The sequence below is a fragment of the Pipra filicauda genome, unplaced genomic scaffold (assembly GCF_003945595.2).
Source record: "Pipra filicauda isolate LSUMZ 115617 unplaced genomic scaffold, ASM394559v2 scaffold385_size793830_pilon, whole genome shotgun sequence".
NCBI lineage: Eukaryota > Metazoa > Chordata > Aves > Passeriformes > Pipridae > Pipra > Pipra filicauda.
In genome coordinates, this window is record NW_024104515.1 from 773,014 (window position 1) to 790,014 (window position 17,001).

At 55.8% G+C, this 17,001-nt stretch overlaps 3 protein-coding genes across 3 annotated transcripts; 1 reads left to right on the forward strand and 2 right to left on the reverse strand.

The window, feature by feature from the left end:
* Nucleotides 1-1,202: 1,202 nt before the first annotated feature.
* NSFL1C (NSFL1 cofactor) lies at nucleotides 1,203-9,138 on the reverse strand. Its single transcript, XM_027721778.2, has 9 exons — nucleotides 9,017-9,138; nucleotides 8,179-8,276; nucleotides 7,504-7,578; nucleotides 6,213-6,378; nucleotides 5,790-5,882; nucleotides 5,049-5,158; nucleotides 4,489-4,626; nucleotides 3,823-3,987; nucleotides 1,203-2,878 (listed from the first exon to the last, which is right to left on the reverse strand). The coding sequence occupies exons 1-9, from the start codon at nucleotides 9,116-9,118 to the stop codon at nucleotides 2,716-2,718; spliced, it is 1,110 nt and encodes a 369-aa protein (XP_027577579.1). The 5' UTR covers nucleotides 9,119-9,138; the 3' UTR covers nucleotides 1,203-2,715.
* A 567-nt stretch (nucleotides 9,139-9,705) lies between these two features.
* LOC113988305 (signal-regulatory protein beta-1-like) lies at nucleotides 9,706-11,836 on the reverse strand. The gene is made up of 5 exons (XM_039384918.1): nucleotides 11,748-11,836; nucleotides 11,074-11,427; nucleotides 10,555-10,866; nucleotides 9,967-10,404; nucleotides 9,706-9,905 (listed from the first exon to the last, which is right to left on the reverse strand). Exons 1-5 carry the CDS (start codon nucleotides 11,812-11,814, stop codon nucleotides 9,721-9,723), a joined length of 1,356 nt encoding a protein of 451 aa, XP_039240852.1. The 5' UTR covers nucleotides 11,815-11,836; the 3' UTR covers nucleotides 9,706-9,720.
* Nucleotides 11,837-12,546: 710 nt separating this feature from the next.
* LOC113988307 (signal-regulatory protein beta-2-like) lies at nucleotides 12,547-15,526 on the forward strand. Its single transcript, XM_027721776.2, has 5 exons — nucleotides 12,547-12,610; nucleotides 13,541-13,894; nucleotides 14,020-14,221; nucleotides 14,591-14,630; nucleotides 14,985-15,526. Exons 1-5 carry the CDS (start codon nucleotides 12,547-12,549, stop codon nucleotides 15,111-15,113), a joined length of 789 nt encoding a protein of 262 aa, XP_027577577.1. The 3' UTR covers nucleotides 15,114-15,526.
* The last annotated feature ends 1,475 nt before the right edge of the window (nucleotides 15,527-17,001 follow it).

The following is a 17,001-nucleotide window of genomic DNA, read 5'->3' on the forward strand; positions in this document are numbered from 1 at the left end:
CTTTTTTCTGTTCTGGTGTATTACCCCTTCCCCATTAATTTACTGTCATTTTTGCTTTATAGCTTATTTTATAGTGGAACACTCCACCAGCTCACAGGAGACAGTGTAATACAGGACATTGCACGTACATCACTCCCAGTTGGTTCCACGGGCTCTTTTGTCAGCTTTGGAAGAAGACAGGTCTGTCCTGGTCACTGGTCTCGCAGTCCATCCTGCAGGCAGCGGGGCAGAGCTGACCTGCTCAACCAGGAGATAAGCACTGCTCATCACTTACAAAAACCAAGGAGAGAACCAGAGGCAGGAGGAGCCAGCAGCGGTGTCCCAGGGTGCTCCCGGTCACACCGGAGCACAGGGTGCACCTCCCACAGAGAGCAGGATCTGGCAGAGCTCCTCAGAGGAGCCTTCGAGGTGGAGAGCGGCTTCTCCGCAGCACTGCCACCCTCCGGCTCCAGGGAAAATTCCCTCTTCCTGGCAGAGAAACGCTCCTGAGCCCCTGCGTTTATCCCCTTTCCCTCCCAGCGGCAAGGAGAGAGCTGGCAGCAAACCTGGATGTGAAAGTTCCCATCGGTGAGCAGAACCTGCACAGCAAAACCTTGGGATCAGCAGCTGAAGGAGTTGCTGTCTGGCTGCCAACACTCCCTGAATTTGTGGGCACCAGCATGGCCAGTTCATCCAAAGACCACGGACACCAGCTGGCCACCACCTGTGCTCTGATGCCACTGGCTAACAAAGGCAGAAGCAGGAGACAAATAACTGGCACCCTTTCTGTTGGATAAACTTTCTCTCTGGGTCTCGGGGTGCATCCTATCCAGCATTCCAAAAGACGTTGTCCCAGGTCCCCAGAATAGCACGTGTGAAGATCAGGATACAAGAACTCCTCTGAGTAACTTCTCACAAGGCAGCTGTGACTCTGTTTAGCTCCGAGGGAAACCCCCTTTTCTCAGTTCTCTCTGTACTGGTTCCCACAGGTTACTCACTGATCATAACAAACACCAGCAAGTGATGCAGGCAGGTGAACCCCAAACTCGCCTGTCAGAAAAAATAATCTTTAAAAGTGCTGCTGAGAGGTTAAGCCTCATTTAGCTAAAGACAGCTCAGCATAGGAAGCCTACTCACAGAGCAACCCAAAGATGAGACACCCTCACAAACATCATCCAAAATCAGAGACCAGATGGCAGCCAGTTAGAAAGGGTCAAACACTGTTTTCCTATTTTGTGGGCTTTTAATGGCATTTTTCACAATAATTTACAAATTGGTTGTTACACACATTGTATGTCCATTCTGTAAAGAAAAATGTGAGTTAATTCAGCTCTCAGTCGAGAAACTGCTGTAAAAATGACCTTGCCGAGGGCTGGTCTCTGCTCCTGCTGGTTTGTTACTACAGGCAGCCAAGCGAGTTCCTCACGCTGAACCCGCCCAACCTGCCAGCCCCTCCCCTGCACCCAGAGCTCCCTCTGCTCACACCAAGGTGAGGACCTGGAAGCTTCCCAGTGCTGAGGGGGGTGGACTCACAGTGCTGGGCTCAGGATGGGGAGGGAGAGCTCCAGCCCTTGGCAGGGCAGGAGCGTGGCCTCTCCCAGGGACCCTGCTCCCAGGGAGCTGGTGGCTGCAGCCCAGGGCTCAGCTCTGGGCTCTGCTTGTAAGCCCAGGATGAGGACAGAAGCAGCACAATATTCTAGCCTCGTGTCTGGGCATAAGGAATTGACCCGCAGGATTCTGTTCAAGGGAGAGAAAGATATGGAGACCTGAGCCCAAAACACAAACAGAACAGACCAAAGCTGGAGAACTCCAGGTGTTCAGCTATGTTAGTCCTCAGCAGAGGAGAGCAAATACATCAAATACAGCCTTGCAATTTTTCCACCTGAGCTGTTGCCATCATCTCAATAATTCACTTCTTAGGATATAACTTGCTTTCCAGTTAGACTCTGTTTGTCTCTTACTTCCAGTCAGTTCAAGCTGATTCAGCTTTGTACCTTCTTGGAAAGAAGAAGTCAGCAGCAGGGTTTCTCAGAGAAATGCAATACAGCAAATTAAACCTGCAGCCGGTCTGGCCTGCCAGGGAAAGCACAGGCAGAGCTGGTGGGGACTGCAATGAACGCCCCAAGAGTTCAGCTGAGGGAAGGAAAGTCAGGGCTTTCTCTCTGGAAAAGCCTGGGAAGTGTTAAACCTTGCACCTCAGATGCTGGAGTTTTCCCCACACTGAGCTCTTTCACAAAGACTTCCCCCATAATGCTTTTACAGGAGTGTAACCATTATCCTGACAATCAGATCACCCATTCTTGGATAGTTTATATTTAATGTGCGAAAAAAAAAGGGAGTACTTTGCAGCAGTCCCTGGAGGGAAGAGCAAAAGGACTGTGGTGAGCAGTAAACACACAGAAACTGCTCCCTGAAGCTCCCTTCCCCCTCGCCTTCCACCTCTCTCTGAGTGCAGTAACTCAATCCACAAAGGTAACTGAACTCTCCTGGGAGAATCTGGGGCACAATAGGCTGCAGCTCCTTTCAAAACGGATTCGTTTCGTTTTATTTATTTTAAAGTCCACTGATCATCATCACAAAAAAAAAAAAACCCATCGGAAATGCAACTAAAGAGAAAAAAAGTCCAACCAAGACCTAAGAACCCAGAGCTACGAGCAGATGTGGGCCCGTGTGGCACCGCGCGGGACGGGACGGCCCCGTGCGCCGCGCCAGGCGTGTGGCCACAGCTGGGGTCCTCTATGTCAACCGCTGAACGATGACAGCGTTGAGCAGGTTGGCTTCCTTCAGGGTCTGGTTCTCGTCAGTCAGCTCTTTATTGGGGAAGGTGGTCATGAGGACGAAACTGGTGGCAGCCATCGCTGGCCGAGCATCTACTATGAAGAGCCGGATGTCACGGATCCTGTCCAAAGGGATCAAACACACAAGGGTGATCCTGTTACTGAACAGCTTCTACAAAGGTGTGCAGCCTGTGCTGCATTTGCTTCCCAGCTCATGTCACAGGCTATATTCTGATTTAACCTGCTCCTCTGTGGGCTCCCGTTTAGTGAAATAACAGCAGCTGCTTTACAGGCTACAGACTCAGCTTAGTGTTCTTTGTCTGTGTTGTCAGGAGGTTATTCGAATCTGAAAGCTTCCAAACCCTTAATGATGAACAGATTTAAAAAACTGTTTGACACTTGATGCTCTGAGTGACTGAGCTCGTCATACACAGCAGAACCCAGAGGATTTCGGCTCCCCTGTCACACAGTGACACGGGATCCACTTCCTGAACTCAGTCACAGACAAAGGCTTTTGTAAGTCTTTGCCCTGGGTTCGACTCTTATAGAAACTGGAGGAATGAACATAAACCTCAAATCAGGGAGGTGAGAAGGACGTTAGGAGAGCAGTCTGAGGAAGCAGTGGGGTATCTAAGCCAGCTCTGCTTGTCCAAGGGAACAGAACTGTGGTAAGAACATCCCTTTGTGCTCCACTCAGCACAGGGAACAGTCCCGTAGAGAAGTCTAAACTGAGGCAGAATAACTGAACAGGTTTCTAATTATCTGTGAGTTTCTAAAGCCCTTAAAAGAGATTCAGTTTTTTATAGGTGACATCAAGGAAAGTGTTGCTGATAACACTGACCCTCCCAGGTGTGGTATCACTGGCTATAATCTATCCCTATTTGGAAAGCAAATCCTATCCAACAGTTAACAACCGCCTTAAAACCCCACAATAATTCTATTCCTCCTCATCTATACAGAAGGATCCCCAGAGCCCCTTTGGCAGGCAACCAGGATTTTAACACCTGCTCCACCTGTGTCCAGTCTGCAGTGCCATGCAAGCCTTCCTGGTGTTTCCTGCTCATACCTGTGACTGTGGTTAAACTTCTGGACCAGTCGCCCACCGTCAGCGAGCCGGATCTGGATGTTGGTGACGGGCTCCGACTCATCGATCGCGATGGCAGAACTGGCTTTGGCTTCGTTCTCTGCCTGCTGGGCTGGTGAGCTGGTGCCCATCACCTGGGGCACGGTGCTGGCAACAGGGGGACACAAGGGGAGCTGTTAAAAACCAAACTCACCTGGCTGCAGGGAGCCAGGATCAGACAGCCAGCTCATCGCCTGCCAGGCCCAACTACCAGGGCTGCTAGACAGGAGACACCAAGCAAGTTGGAAGTGAGAATTTATTAGTCAGCCAGTCAGCAGGAACTTGTCTAGAAATTCACCTCTACCATCTCCTTTGGTACGTCACAGGCCCTTACATCCTCACGGGAACAGGGGCAGTGTGACTTGGAAACACTGCTCCTACGTGTTCTATGGGAGTTCCAAACCAGGGACCCGCCTCCCGCTAGGGAGAGGCTGAGCCACCCCACAGTACATGCCAGTGAGCCTCGTTTCCTTAGAGGAACACCTCCCATCCCACAGGCACCCAGTGCCTTTCCTTCAGAAAGATGAATCAAAAGGCTCCACCTAGCAAGGCTCTCGAGTGACTCTCTCCCATCACACACAGAGCAAAGCAGCGCCGCCGTCTTCTCACCTGCCCAGCTTCTGTCCTTCTCCAGTAAAAGCCTTGAAGACACTTTTAGGTTTCACATACTCCTCATCCCGGTGATCCTCCATATCCAGGTTCACCTGTCCTCCCCGTGCTAACCTGCGCAGCTCGGCCGGGACTTCCCTGCAAAGACAAGAGTCCTAAGGCAGCTGCCTGAAGCAGCAAGGCAGGAAAGCGTGGAGAAAAAGCCCCAGACCTTTGGATTTTCAGGAATTGCAGTGTGCCCCTCACTTAATTAACAGGGCATACGCACACCTCCCCCACTGACACACACAAATTAAAGGCTGCTTTTCCCTGTCACCTGGAGTGATGTGATGCATCAGAAATCTCACCCCAAATATGAACACCTCTTTGTTCACTTCACACAAACCCCACACAAACCAAAGCCACTCCCTGTTTACCTGAACCAAATGTTCCATATGAAGAATAATTAATTTCTTACAAGAAAGCTCAGGTGAAATGTGCCACAGATTCAGCAGCCTGGATTCCAAAAACACTTGTGTTTCAGAAAACAGCTGCTCTTTTTCTTCCCTCTCACTACGTACCCTCTGCGGATATCATCGAGGAACTGGGCATTGGATGGATCCTGGTAGCTCCTCAGCTCTCCACTATCCAGACTGAATCCACTCTTCCAGAGCTTCAGTACAACGTGCACCTGCAGCAGCCCCCAAACAACAATCAGCCTCACTGAGCATCTTGGTGACAACAAAAATCGATGCAAAATGAAAAGTTCCTACTGGGCAGAGGAGCTTTTGGGTGCAGAAAACACTCCAGCCAGGTTCCTCTGGGCTGAGGGAAAAAACCCAAAGCACTGGCTATGTATGTAATGGTCAGGTGTCAATTCCTAGAAGGTGGCACCACAGTCCCCTTTAAGGCAAATATGGCTGAAGAGCCAGGAGTGTGCTGGGTGAGGAGCCTAAACCAGGCTCCCACCATGGCCTAGAAGCAGGTTTGGCCATAAACCAAGCACGAGGGAACCTCACACTGATGCTGGCAGCTCCACAGCTCTCCAGTGGATAAAGAAAAGTTAATTGCCCAGTGCTCTTCACACATTATTGCACTTCTAAGGAATGCTCATATTCTTAATTAACAGTTCATCAGAAAACTGCTTACCCAAGACCAATCATCTATTTTCTACTCAGAAATCCCACAGGAAGCAGGCTTTACCATATTTCTGTCCTTGTGAATTTCTATCAAGCTTTGTAACTCTCAGGGGTGGCAAGCTCTGTAGCTAGAGCAGAGAAATCCCTTGGGTCACATCTACAAACTTGTGCAGGCATACTCACATCCTGAGCAGAGTTCTGCCTCCTCTCTCCTGCCACGTAAGCCGACTCCTCCTCGGGAGTAGCCCCAAGGCGATACCCTCCCCCTGCAAAAGGCTGGAAGAGAGAAGCAGGCAAAGGGTTACAGAACCACACAAACCCAAGAGAGCTGCTCCCCTTCCCCACCACCCCTGTGGATGAACAGGGGCTTCATGGCATCAGCAACATCTATTGCCCTGCAGGCACAGTGACAGCTTCAGCAAGTTCATAAATACGGCACAAGAGAGCGGCTTTTCTTGCCACTGTGACACACAAAATAGAGCTGCACTGAGAGAGGAGTCCAGACTTAGTTGTCGAGGTAATTCCAGGCTCCTCAGTGCCAAACAGCTGGCATGGTGGAGCCTTAACTGAAACAGGGAACAGAAGGAAGAACTCAGCCCTCCTCACCTTCGGCTTGCTTGTCTCACCACCGCCCTTGGTCGTCCGATCGACGGCCACCGCGCCGTGTTCCTTGGCTCCCTTGAACAGATCCTCCACCAGCTCGTTGGGACTCTTCTTCCTCGGAGGGCCCACGATCTGCTGGCCACTTCTCTCCGAGCCGCCGGCATAAAACCTAACGGAAAGCACCCGACTCCTGGTCAGACTGGACCCGCTGCCTCTCCAGGACCCAGCGGTTTGACATCAGGATTCACTTGTTCGTATTTGTGCAGCTCAGTGAAACACCGTGGAATCACAAATACTGGATACTACCAGCGTGCCTCCCACTGCCGCCACCTGCAAGTTCCTGTACTGCAGAGACCTTCTTTTTATGTCAATTACTGTAAAATTACCTGTGGATCAATAGCAATAAAGTGGCCACAAGTCTCAGACCTGGCAAGAGGAACGGCCCAGAGGGACAAGCCCTGTTTTAAACACCAGTACCAGCTCAATCACCCGGCTGAACAAGGCTTCCAGCAAGCCTCTGACCCATCAGAGAAACATCCAACTGGAATTCTGAGGGAAGGCACACGGTCATGCCACACAAAGGACGGATCTCAGCTGGAAGCAATGGATGCACAGTCAGTGAAGTGCAATTAAGCACTTCTGGAAGATTGGGTTTATTAGCTTCCAGATGGCTTGTAACACACACAGAGCGAGCTCCCAGCTGCCTGCAGACCACGGTCCATCCAGGCTGAGCCACCCCTTCAGAGACATCAGTTCCATTCCATTTACTTTGCCTGTCAACCTTAAGGGTATTTAACTACTTACAGCTGACATCGTAGGAGACTTTCCCACTAGTATTCCATGTTCCTGTTTTTCTTTCCACTTCCACATTCCAGTACATTACCCTTAAGCAGCACTTCAAAAAAAACCCAAACGAAACAACCCAAAACCAAAACCCCGACAAAAATAAAACCGAAAACCCCAAGCAGAAAGAAAACAAATCTCTGCATTATTCCCACATTTCCGTTCTCTATGGACATAAATGAGGATCTGGGCTGTTTCCTGTTCTTAACCCAGGGCTTCCATACCCTACTTTAGGCTTTCTCTCAGCGCTGAGAGCTGGTGCTTGCACAGCTGAGCACGTGTTCGTGCACAGGCTTTGCACTGACAAACCCCTGTCAAACCTCAGATGCTTCACTACAGGAATTTTATAGAGACACGAACTTGATCTTAAAAAAACTGAACACAAGCAGCAAGTCCTCCCAAAAGGGACGGGATAAACACCCAGGGTTTGAATCTTTAGCTGGAAACTTACCGCTGTCCCTCCTCCTCTTCATCATCCTCCTCCTGCGCATGCACAAGGTCTCTGAACGAGGTTACTCGATGGTCACTGCAAAGATCCAGCAAGAAGAATGTTGGGACACGGTCCAAACTAAAACATTCCCAGCTAAAACATTCCACACTGAAACAGGCTCCTTCTGCAAGGTGGACTCTGTTCGCCGATGGCTGAACCGAGAGCATTTCTCCTTCAAGATACAGCCAGCAACTCCTCTTTAAAACTGGGCAGCATTCCCTGACTTCACAGGGATTTGGTAAAGCAAAACTCACTTCTTATTTTGTAAAATGCTTGACTTGATCAGCTCAGGTCTCACACAAAACCAGAAAATGTTCTTCCTGCAGAGACATGGTCTGCTCAAATGAAAGTGTCACCAACTGACCGTCTTTAACCTCAAAAGACAAACCAAGTTTTTCCTGAGCAATGAGCCGAGCTTTCCTAACTGATCTCTGGCTCAGTTGTGCAATAACACCCGTGCTGGTGACGTACAAATGCTCAGGCTTTCACAATTTCTAGAGAGCCAAATGAGGTGAAGCAAATCTAAACACAGAGCTACTCCCGAAAACTAACACACATCAGTGCTTTAGAGAGAGTTGGTGTTTTCACAGTTTCCACTGTCAGGTTTCCAGGATGGACCTGGAGCTCACTTCTCACCTGGCTCCAGTGCCTCTGGATATGGAGCTGGGGGTGGGCTGGGGCAGGGTCAGGATGTCCTCATCACCCCCGTCCTCATAGAAACTGGCGAGGGCAATCTGCAAAGGGAAACCAGCAAAGCTTGTCAGGATGGGAGCAAACACTCCAGAGAAACAGCAAAACCCACACAAACATCCCAGCTGAACCATCTGCCACGCTGGACCTCTCAAGGCACCTCTCACTAAAGACACTTCATGCCATTTCCCCCTTTGCAGGTCCTGGCAAAGACGAGGCCTTGGCAGGCTCTACTGTTTGGCTGTGTCATGGCAGGGCACTCCCTGCTGCAGGGATGTCACCTTCCCTGCCAGGGAATGCCAGGGCTCTTCTTCTGCAGCACTGACACAAGGGCTATGCCAAAACTACTGCCCTGAAACAGCTGCTTTTGTGCCACCCACAAGCAGAGGTTAACACAGCCAGATCCTTCGAGAAGGACCAGGGACAGGGGCAGGTCAGAGTAGTGGGTGGCTCCTCCACGGTTTGGGGGCGCTGGGGCCGCCGCTGGCAGCACCAACAGCACAGCGCTGACAACCTCGCCAGCATTACAGGAGAACCCACACAAACCCGGCACACCCCAGACCCCCCGCCCCTCACCGCGCGGGAGAAAACGAACGAGACAACCGAGACGGGCCTCGGCCCCAGCCAGGCCACGGTCCCGCCGCAAGGGCTGAGCCCGGCGACGGGCGGGGGCGAGGCCTGAGCCTGCGGGACACCGAGCTCCGGCCCAGCGCTGCCCCCCGGCCAACGCCGCGGCGCCGTCGAGCCCCGCAGCGGAGCGAGCGGAGGGCAGCGGCGGAGGTACCTGGAGGTCCCAGCCCGAAGACTCGAGGAAGAACCGCGCTCGCTCCTCCTCGGTGCCGGTCACGGCCACGAACTCCCTCAGCGCCTCCTCCCTGTCCGCCATCTTGCCGCGGTGCAGCACCCAAACCCCGCCGGGCCGCCCCGCCCCGCCCCGCGTGCGCCGCCAAACCCGCCCGCCCGGAAACACCCGCGGCGGCGAGCGGGGCCCGGCCCGTGCACAGCGGCCCCTGGCGGCCGGGAGGAGCCGGTGCGCCGGGAACCGGGAACAGGGAACCAGGAACAGGAACAGGGATGGGCAGCACTGAGCACAGGAAACGGACACTGAAAACTGGGCACTGAGCCCTGGGAATCAGGCACCGAGCACTGAGCACTGGACACTGGGAACTGGGCCCTGAGCACTGGGTACTGAGCCCCGGGAACTGGGCACCGGGAGTCAAGCACAGGGAACCGGGCATGGGGGACCAGGATGGGCAGCACTGAGCACCAGGCACCGGGCACTGAGCACTGGGCATGGGGTTGGGCAGCACCAGGCACAAGGCATCAGGCACCCGGCACTGGGATGGGCAGCACCAAACACTGGGATGGGCAGCACCAAGCCCTGGAGGAGGGCAGGTGGATGGGTCACAGACAGGGCTGGGTGCCCAGGACTGACAGCACAGAACAACCCAGGGCATCCTCCGCATCCTGGTGCGTTTATTTCCGGGCTCACACGACATGGCTGGTGGTGGCCAAGCCCTGGGACCCGCCTTGAGGAACAGTGGGACAGGTCAGCATCCCCAGCGCTTCCTTCTTCGTGCGCTTGAAGAGGAAGAAGAGGACCCCACCGAGGATTCCCTTCTCCAGCAGCATGCCAAGCCACAGGAGGAGGAGGCTGGATGAAAGGTTCACACCTGCAGTGGGGACAGAGGATGTGAGCAACTAGGTCACAAGGAAAGGCATTCCTGGCCCCACAAGGAGCCTCTTCTGGGACTTTGAGCTTTCTCAGGGGGTTACACCATACAGCCACCCTGGCAGGCACCCCACCCAGCTTTGACGCACCACTGTTTATCTGGGACCACTTGCTTGGTCCCTTCTCATCCGGGCTGGCGATCCACAGGATGGCTGACTGGTTGACAGGGGCCTGACCATCGTGTACCACCTGGCAGGTGAACACGGACCCGTTCCTCTCCTCTGTCGCTTGCACCTCCACCTGGCTCCTCAGCTCCAACAAGCCCTGGCGCAACAGCGATGGCCGGGAGTCGTTCTGCACCTTCATCTTCATCCCATTCTCCAGCCAGGAAACAGCCACATTTGCTGGGTAAAAGCCCTTCACGTGGCAGGTGAATTTCACAGTCTTGTTCAGCTCAATGGGGCTCGTCTGGTCAGGGCTCACATCCACACTGGGGGAAACTGGGAAGAGAGGCAGCGCCTGGTGTCTGACATCCCTGGCTCTGCTGCCCGCAGGGTGCCCTGTCCCCACCCCATGACCCACTGCACCCACTCCAGGACCCCCAGCCCCACAGGAGCAGGACACCCCAGCACAAGTGCCCCAGCCCTCACCTCTCAGGACTCTGCTGAGCTGGTACATCCCCCGCAGCAGGGTCTGTGACGCGGAGTGCTGCACCTCACAGATGAGCCGTGAGGGGACGTCACCCTCCCCTAGGACCACTGTCACACTGCTGGACATGTTGTAGGATTTCTCCCGCCATTCAGTGACCTGGGGCAGCTGAGATGAGATGGGGGCCCTGTCCTTGAACCATTTCACGCCGATGTCTTTGGGAAAGAACCCTCCAGCTGTGCAGTTGAAAGCCACCGATTGCCCCGGCCCCGCTCTCTGGTTGGGCCCAGACACGATCGGGGGGGAGGGTTGGGCTGTGGGGAGAAGCACAGGGCTGTCAGACTCTGTCCCCCTGCCCAGCCCCAGGTTTGCAGGGAGCGGGGCACAGGAATGGCCCATGGCATCCTCTCCTGGGACCAGCCCCCAAAGCCCCCTCCCCATCCCTGCTCACCCTGAGTGGAGCCCACTGGGCTGGGCTGGGCTGGCTCCCCCCAGGAGCTGCTCTGGGAGCCCCCACTCACCGAGCACAGACACCTCTGTGCCAGTTCCACGCCGAAACACCTTATTCACCCTGAACAGGATCAGAGTGAACTTCACGCAGTAATAGGTGCCGACATCCTCGGGCTGAACATCCCTGATGTGGATGGTGAAGTCTGTGTCTGACCCGTTCACTGCTCTTGTCACACGGGGAGCAGAGCCCGTGTCCGCATAGATGGTCCTGTTCCCACTGCCCCAGCCCTTCAGCCACTTCACAGGACCAATACCACTGGATCCAGAGATGGTGCAGTTCAGAGTGAGTGTCTCCCCTGCTTTCACCGACACTTTGTCCTGGGGCTGGTGCAGCTTGAAGTCCTCACGCCCCTGGGCACCTCCACCTGGGCACACCAACAGGAGGGTTTGGGGTTGACAAGAGCCAGAGCACAGCACAAGGCATCGCCAGACACTGGCACTGAGCCAGGAGCAGGAGAGATGTTCCTGTTCCTTGCTGCTGGGGAGTGAGGGACAGGGAGAGCCTGGAGCTCCTGGGACAGGACTGGAGTTAACCAAACTCTTTGTCCAGGGATAAAAGCAGGTTGGAAGGGAGGCAGTGAGAGGAGAGCCCTGGATATCCCCAGGCACAGGGAAGGACTGCCCAGCCAGCAGCATGCAGAAGCATGCATTGGAAAAGCTCTGGGGCTGTGTGGGCCCCACTTACCCGGGGCTCTGCAGAGCAGGAGCAGCATCAGGCAGGTGAGAGGCAGCACCTCTGTCCCTGGAGCCATGGATATCCCCACGTCTCACTCCCTGATGTCTGGGCTTCTCTCAGCTCTGCTGGACTAGGCTCAACCTGACTCGGCTCAGCTGGACTGGACTCAGCTCAGCAGGGTGCTGCACTCACCCAGCAAAAGGGAAGGAAAGAGGCCACCAGTGGCCCAGTTCCTCTGTGCAATCGTGTCCCGGTTGTTCCCCAGTGTTCTCATCACACGGCTTGTCCAAAATGGTGATGTCCATCCCACTTTCCCCTCAGATATGTGCCAAAGCCACGGCCATGGCCACGGGCACTGGGCAGCCAGAGAGAGGGGCCCTGATGCCTCACACTCTCCCACATGTGGCCCCAGCCTGTGGCTCAGCACCCCGGGGCGTCGGGGGGACACCCATCCTTTGCCAGCAGGATCGGGGTGCAGGCTGGTGTCTCCCATGGGTCGGTGGTGCAGAGCTGGGCCAGGGGCCCCCGGTGCTCCGGCCCTGCACCCAACCGGGGAGGTCGCAGAGTCCGTCCGGCTCCCCGTCCGGAGTCCAGAGCAGCCCCTCGGGGCCGGGTGGCCCGGGGGTGATGCCCGTCAGGGGTGATGCCCGTCAGGGGTGATGCCCGTCAGGGGTGATGCCCGACGGGGCTGATGCCCGACGCGGGTGATGCGCGGCTCTGCCGGGCAGGCATCAAAGCGTTAACCACCCGCTCGCCTCCGTTTCCTGTCCCGCTTCTCCTTTTCCTTCCCAAAGTTTGGGCAGAGCCCATGGCCGCGGCGGCAGCTCCGCTCCAGTCCGGGCAGCGCAGCCCCGTTCAGCGGCAGCTCTCGGGTGAGTCGGGAGTGGAGCCCCCGAGCCCCCGCTCCCCTGCCCCGTCCCACACCGGTCATTAATGCGAGCGGGCGCCAAGATAAGCACCGGGCGGGGGGTTTCCTTCCGCGACCACCTTTTGGTGGCAAAGCGTCCCCGGGGCTGCAGAGCCCAGCTCCGGAGAAGAGCACAGCCGAGTCGAGCCCAGCCGAGCCGGTGCCGAGCACACCGGGGGATGTGGGCAGGAGAGGTTTGGGGGCAGGAGGGGTTTGGGAATGAAGGGGTTTGGGAAAAGGGGAGATTTGGGGACTGGAAGGGTTTTGGGGTGCAAGAGGGATTTGGGGACAAGGAGTGTGGGAGCTGTGTTGGACTCCGGGGCTGCACATCCCTGCCCAGAGCCAGCTCCTGGTTGGCTCCTGGCTGTGAACCCCAATTCCTCGTGGAGCCCCAGTAATCCTGACTTGTATGGAACAGAGCCAGGGCGTTAACGTTTAACAGCACTCGGTTGTTTGTCCTGGCAGGAATTCCCCTTGGCTCCCTCTGTACCTCTCTGGCCTCCAGGCACCTGCAGCAGCTCCTGCAAATGACACGACAGGGTGTAGATTTATCAAATCATGGAATCACAGAACCATTTAGCTTGGAAAGGATCTCAGAATCCTCAGGTCCAACCATTCCCCCAGCACTGCCAAGGCCATCGCTAAACCATGTCCCCAACTGCCACATCTGTATGTCATTTAAATCCCTCCAGGGATGGTAACCCCACCACTGCCCTGGGCAACCTGATCATTTTTCAGATTTGCCCCTTTTTCATTTTGAACTCGGCTTCCCCTCTCCCAGTGCCTGCACTTTGCCTCTGCCACATCCCAGGATATCTCTCAGCTGCTCTGCCTGTGAGCCAGCCCTCGCCTCACCCCATCACTCACCCCCAAACCCTCCTGTTGCTGTGCCCAGGTGCAGGTGCCCGGGGGGGTCAGGACTTCAAGCTGCACCAGCCCCAGGACAAGGTATCGGTGACAGTTGGGAAGACGCTCACCCTGGGCTGCACCGTGTCTGGATCCAGTGAAATTGGTCCTGTGAAGTGGCTGAAGGGCTGGGGCAATGGGAACAGGACCATCTATGCGGACACGGGCTCTGCTCCCCGTGTGACAAGAGCAGTGAGTGGATCCGACACAGACTTCACCATCCACATCAGGGATGTTCAGCCCGAGGATGTCGGCACCTATTACTGCGTGAAGTTCACCAAGTCCCTGAGTGGTGGGGATGTGGTGTTTCAGCGTGGAACTGGCACAGAGGTGTCTGTGCTCGGTGAGTGCAGCCCAGCAGGATGCTGCTCCCAGGGACCCCATCCCACAGCCCCCACCCTACCTGCAGCAAGGTCCCACACTGCTCTGCACCCACCACCTTCTCCCGCTCTGCCTCCGTCTCCACAGAGGCAGCCGTGGTTCCCAGCATGGTGGCTGCAGTTGTGGTGCTCTGCTTCCTCCTTGTCCTCGGCCTCCTCGTCGCCCTTTGCCTGTACAGAAGGAAGCGCCAAGGCAGGGTTGGCAGCCCATGCCCAGCCGGGCCAGCAGCCATGGGCAGCTTCCCGCCCACCTCTCTGCAGTGCTGTGCAGGGACCCCCAGCACCCGCAGGTTTGTACCCACCACCTCTTCCTTCTGCACCCTGAGGTGAGCAAACTGCCTTATCCACCTGCTTTATGCTGGGTTTTTTTAACTCTCCGGAGCAGTAATTTGCCCCAGAAAAGGTCCTTTACTGTGCTGTGCTGCTTCTCTCTGTGTTTCACAGGAGCACCTGGTGGGGAGCACCCAGTACCAGGGAGCTCCCTGCAGCCCCTCGCTGCGGTGTCTGAGCCCAGCCCAGGAGCACAGACAGCACGTTGTCCCTCTCTGCCTTCAGCATGGGCATCCTGCTGAAATTCGGGAGAGGAATTGAGGGAGGCTGTGCTGGGTGGAAGGGGACACGGATTCCTTTAGTTCTAATGGTTGTCCTTCCCTCTGCAGCGAAGTTCTGGATGCAGAGAGCTCCCACCTGCCCAGCCAGGTAAGAGCGATCTGTGAATAGGGGGAAGTGCATCCCATGCCAATGCCCCAGCTTACAGGAACTCTGCAAGTCTCTGGGACCAAGGGGGACCTTGGGTGGGAAGCAGCTGCCTGCATGTGGTCCCAGCACAGTCTGCACTGCAGCACGGGGCCACCTCTGCAGCCGTATCACCACCAGCCTGGCTTGAACCTGGTTCTTGGTGTTGCCCTGTGCGAGGCCAGGAGTTGGACTCGATGATCCCTGTGGGTCCCTTCCAACCCAGGGGATATCCTGTGATTCCATGAAATAGGGTTGGGGTTATTTTTGCAAGATTTTTGCTGTGGCATCATCCCCCATTTGTGTGCACTTCTGCAGCAGAGCAGCAAGGAGGAGAACGACATCCACTACGCCGACCTGCAGGCCCTGCCCACGGCCCCCCGGCGCGGCAGGAGCGCGGGCACAGCCTGCACGGAGTACGCCAGCCTCAGGGTAGCTGCCAAGTGACGCATGGCACCACGGCCTGCGCGGCCAAGCCGTGGTGGGGAGGAAGCAGGGATGTTTCTGCAGGGCACGGTAAAGAAGAAGTGGAGCTGTTTACGTGGCACACCCCAGTCTCAGCTCAGCATGCCATTCTCAGAGCCAAGCTTCCTCCTGTTTATTCCCATCTCAGGGCTGGACCTGCTGTGCCAGGGCTGGGCAGCAGCTCTCCCAGGACCCAGCAGCCATCTCAACCACTGGATCAGACCACGAGGCCAAGCATCTCTGCGCTGTGCAAGGTGTTTGGTGCTGATGATGCCAGGGGGGCCTCATGCTTGCCTGTGCCCACCAGCACAGGCCTCCACTGGCCCTTTCCCAGCTCACAGGTCCATAATTTGTGTTATCTTGTCACCACCCTCATTAAAGCCATCAAACAACCATGCTGTCCAGTTTTACTGTGCTCAGGGCAAGAGCAATAGTGCCAGTCCTGCAGGATCCTGGGGGGGATCACATGAGGCCCTCAGAAACCCCCTTGGCGGGAGGGGCTGAGGCCAAAACGGGCTTTCCAGGCAGAGGAACCTGCTGCCACTGCTGCCTGTGACCTCAGAAGCTGCTGCACTTGCTAGTTTTCAGATTTATCTACTTTTTCCTGTGAAATCAGAAAAGAGAAGTGAAACAAGACTGCGCAGCCCCGGGGAGCGTGGCTGGCAGGGAGATCCTTGTGAGGACAGAATTGTCACGGGGGGAGAAGAGCTACAACGGAAATTTATTTGCATGACTGAATAAGAGTCCCCTCCTCTGGGGACGTGTCCTGGGGACAGTTTGGGGTCAGTTCTTTCTCAGAGACAGTTCGGAATGCTCAGCACCCTGTGGGCATGGTGATGGGGGGTGGAGTTTGCCAGTCCAGTGCCTGTCCTCAACCTGGCCCCCTCAGCATGGGCCTATGGGGTGGGAGTGCCAGACCAAGCTTTCCCCAGTGCTGGATCCTGAGTGGAGCCATGACAATGCCACGGATCATTTCCCAGCCAAGGCAGTGGCTGCTCTGAGCAGGACAGGGGTTGCCCGGGCTCTGCACAGGGACGACACCAAAACTGGTGGAAATCTCACATCAAGGCTGTGAACAGGAATATTTAAAATATGTGGGTGAGACCGAAACCGGGGATAGACCTCGAGGACCAGGGGAAATGAAATTCAAGGGGATTTAGAGCTTTTTAAGCACTGGGCTGGATCAGGAGTGGGGAAATCCAGTTTGATAGGAGCATATGCAAAGCAGGGAGCGAGCAGAGCACGGTGGAGCGCTCTGCACCTAGGAAAGGGCCCAGGTCTGCGGCTTACTGCCCAGGGGAGGGATTTGGTGGTTATTAAAGGAAAATCCTTTAAGCCACCAGCCCGGGGTGTGCCGGCAGTGAAAGCACAAACAAGCGCCCGAGCACGGACACAAGGTAGGAGTGCGCTGGGGAGCACCTCGCTCGGGGGGCAGAGCCTCACTAGGGGGGCAGCACCTTCCTCAGGGGACAACACCTGGCTTGGGGGGCAACACCTCGCTTGGGGACAGTGTCAGGCACTGCTGGGATCATGGATTCACTGTGGTGTTTTCCTGGTGCCACTGGTTGTCACATCCCACTGAGTCACCCGCTGGGTACTTGAGCAAGACGAGAGGGGTGTGTGGGAGGTCGGGAGCTGCCACGGCTGGGGGGCACAGGGCAACGCTGGGGTTTGAGGCTGGCACCCACCAGGCTCCTCCTGCCACAGCCAGGGCTGAGTGAAGGTGGCAGAGGCTTCACTTCAGTGTGGAGCTGAGGTGGTGCCTGGATGGGTGGTGGGAGAGGCTTGGTGTCCCCGGGGGGGAGACCAAGCTCCAAACAGGTTTTGGGCTGTGTCCTGCTGCTGAATCCTGTGCACGGACACCCCAGGG

What these genes read in the sequence shown, in the direction of transcription:
- NSFL1C (XM_027721778.2), bottom strand. Translation starts at nt 9,118, where the DNA reads ATGGCGGACAGGGAGGAGGCGCTGAGGGAGTTCGTGGCCGTGACCGGC. An exon ending in TCCAGAGGCACTGGAGCCAG is followed by an intron (nt 7,579 to 8,178) that starts GTGAGAAGTGAG and finishes GGATCTTTGCAG; the next exon opens with TGACCATCGAGTAACCTCGT. An exon ending in GAAGGACAGAAGCTGGGCAG is followed by an intron (nt 3,988 to 4,488) that starts GTGAGAAGACGG and finishes CCCTGTTGCCAG; the next exon opens with CACCGTGCCCCAGGTGATGG.
- LOC113988305 (XM_039384918.1), bottom strand. Translation starts at nt 11,814, where the DNA reads ATGGCTCCAGGGACAGAGGTGCTGCCTCTCACCTGCCTGATGCTGCTC. An exon ending in CACAGAGGTGTCTGTGCTCG is followed by an intron (nt 10,867 to 11,073) that starts GTGAGTGGGGGC and finishes TTCTCCCCACAG; the next exon opens with CCCAACCCTCCCCCCCGATC. An exon ending in AGTCCCAGAAGAGGCTCCTT is followed by an intron (nt 9,906 to 9,966) that starts GTGGGGCCAGGA and finishes TCCCCACTGCAG; the next exon opens with GTGTGAACCTTTCATCCAGC.
- LOC113988307 (XM_027721776.2), top strand. Translation starts at nt 12,547, where the DNA reads ATGGCCGCGGCGGCAGCTCCGCTCCAGTCCGGGCAGCGCAGCCCCGTT. An exon ending in CACAGAGGTGTCTGTGCTCG is followed by an intron (nt 13,895 to 14,019) that starts GTGAGTGCAGCC and finishes CCGTCTCCACAG; the next exon opens with AGGCAGCCGTGGTTCCCAGC. An exon ending in GCTCCCACCTGCCCAGCCAG is followed by an intron (nt 14,631 to 14,984) that starts GTAAGAGCGATC and finishes GCACTTCTGCAG; the next exon opens with CAGAGCAGCAAGGAGGAGAA.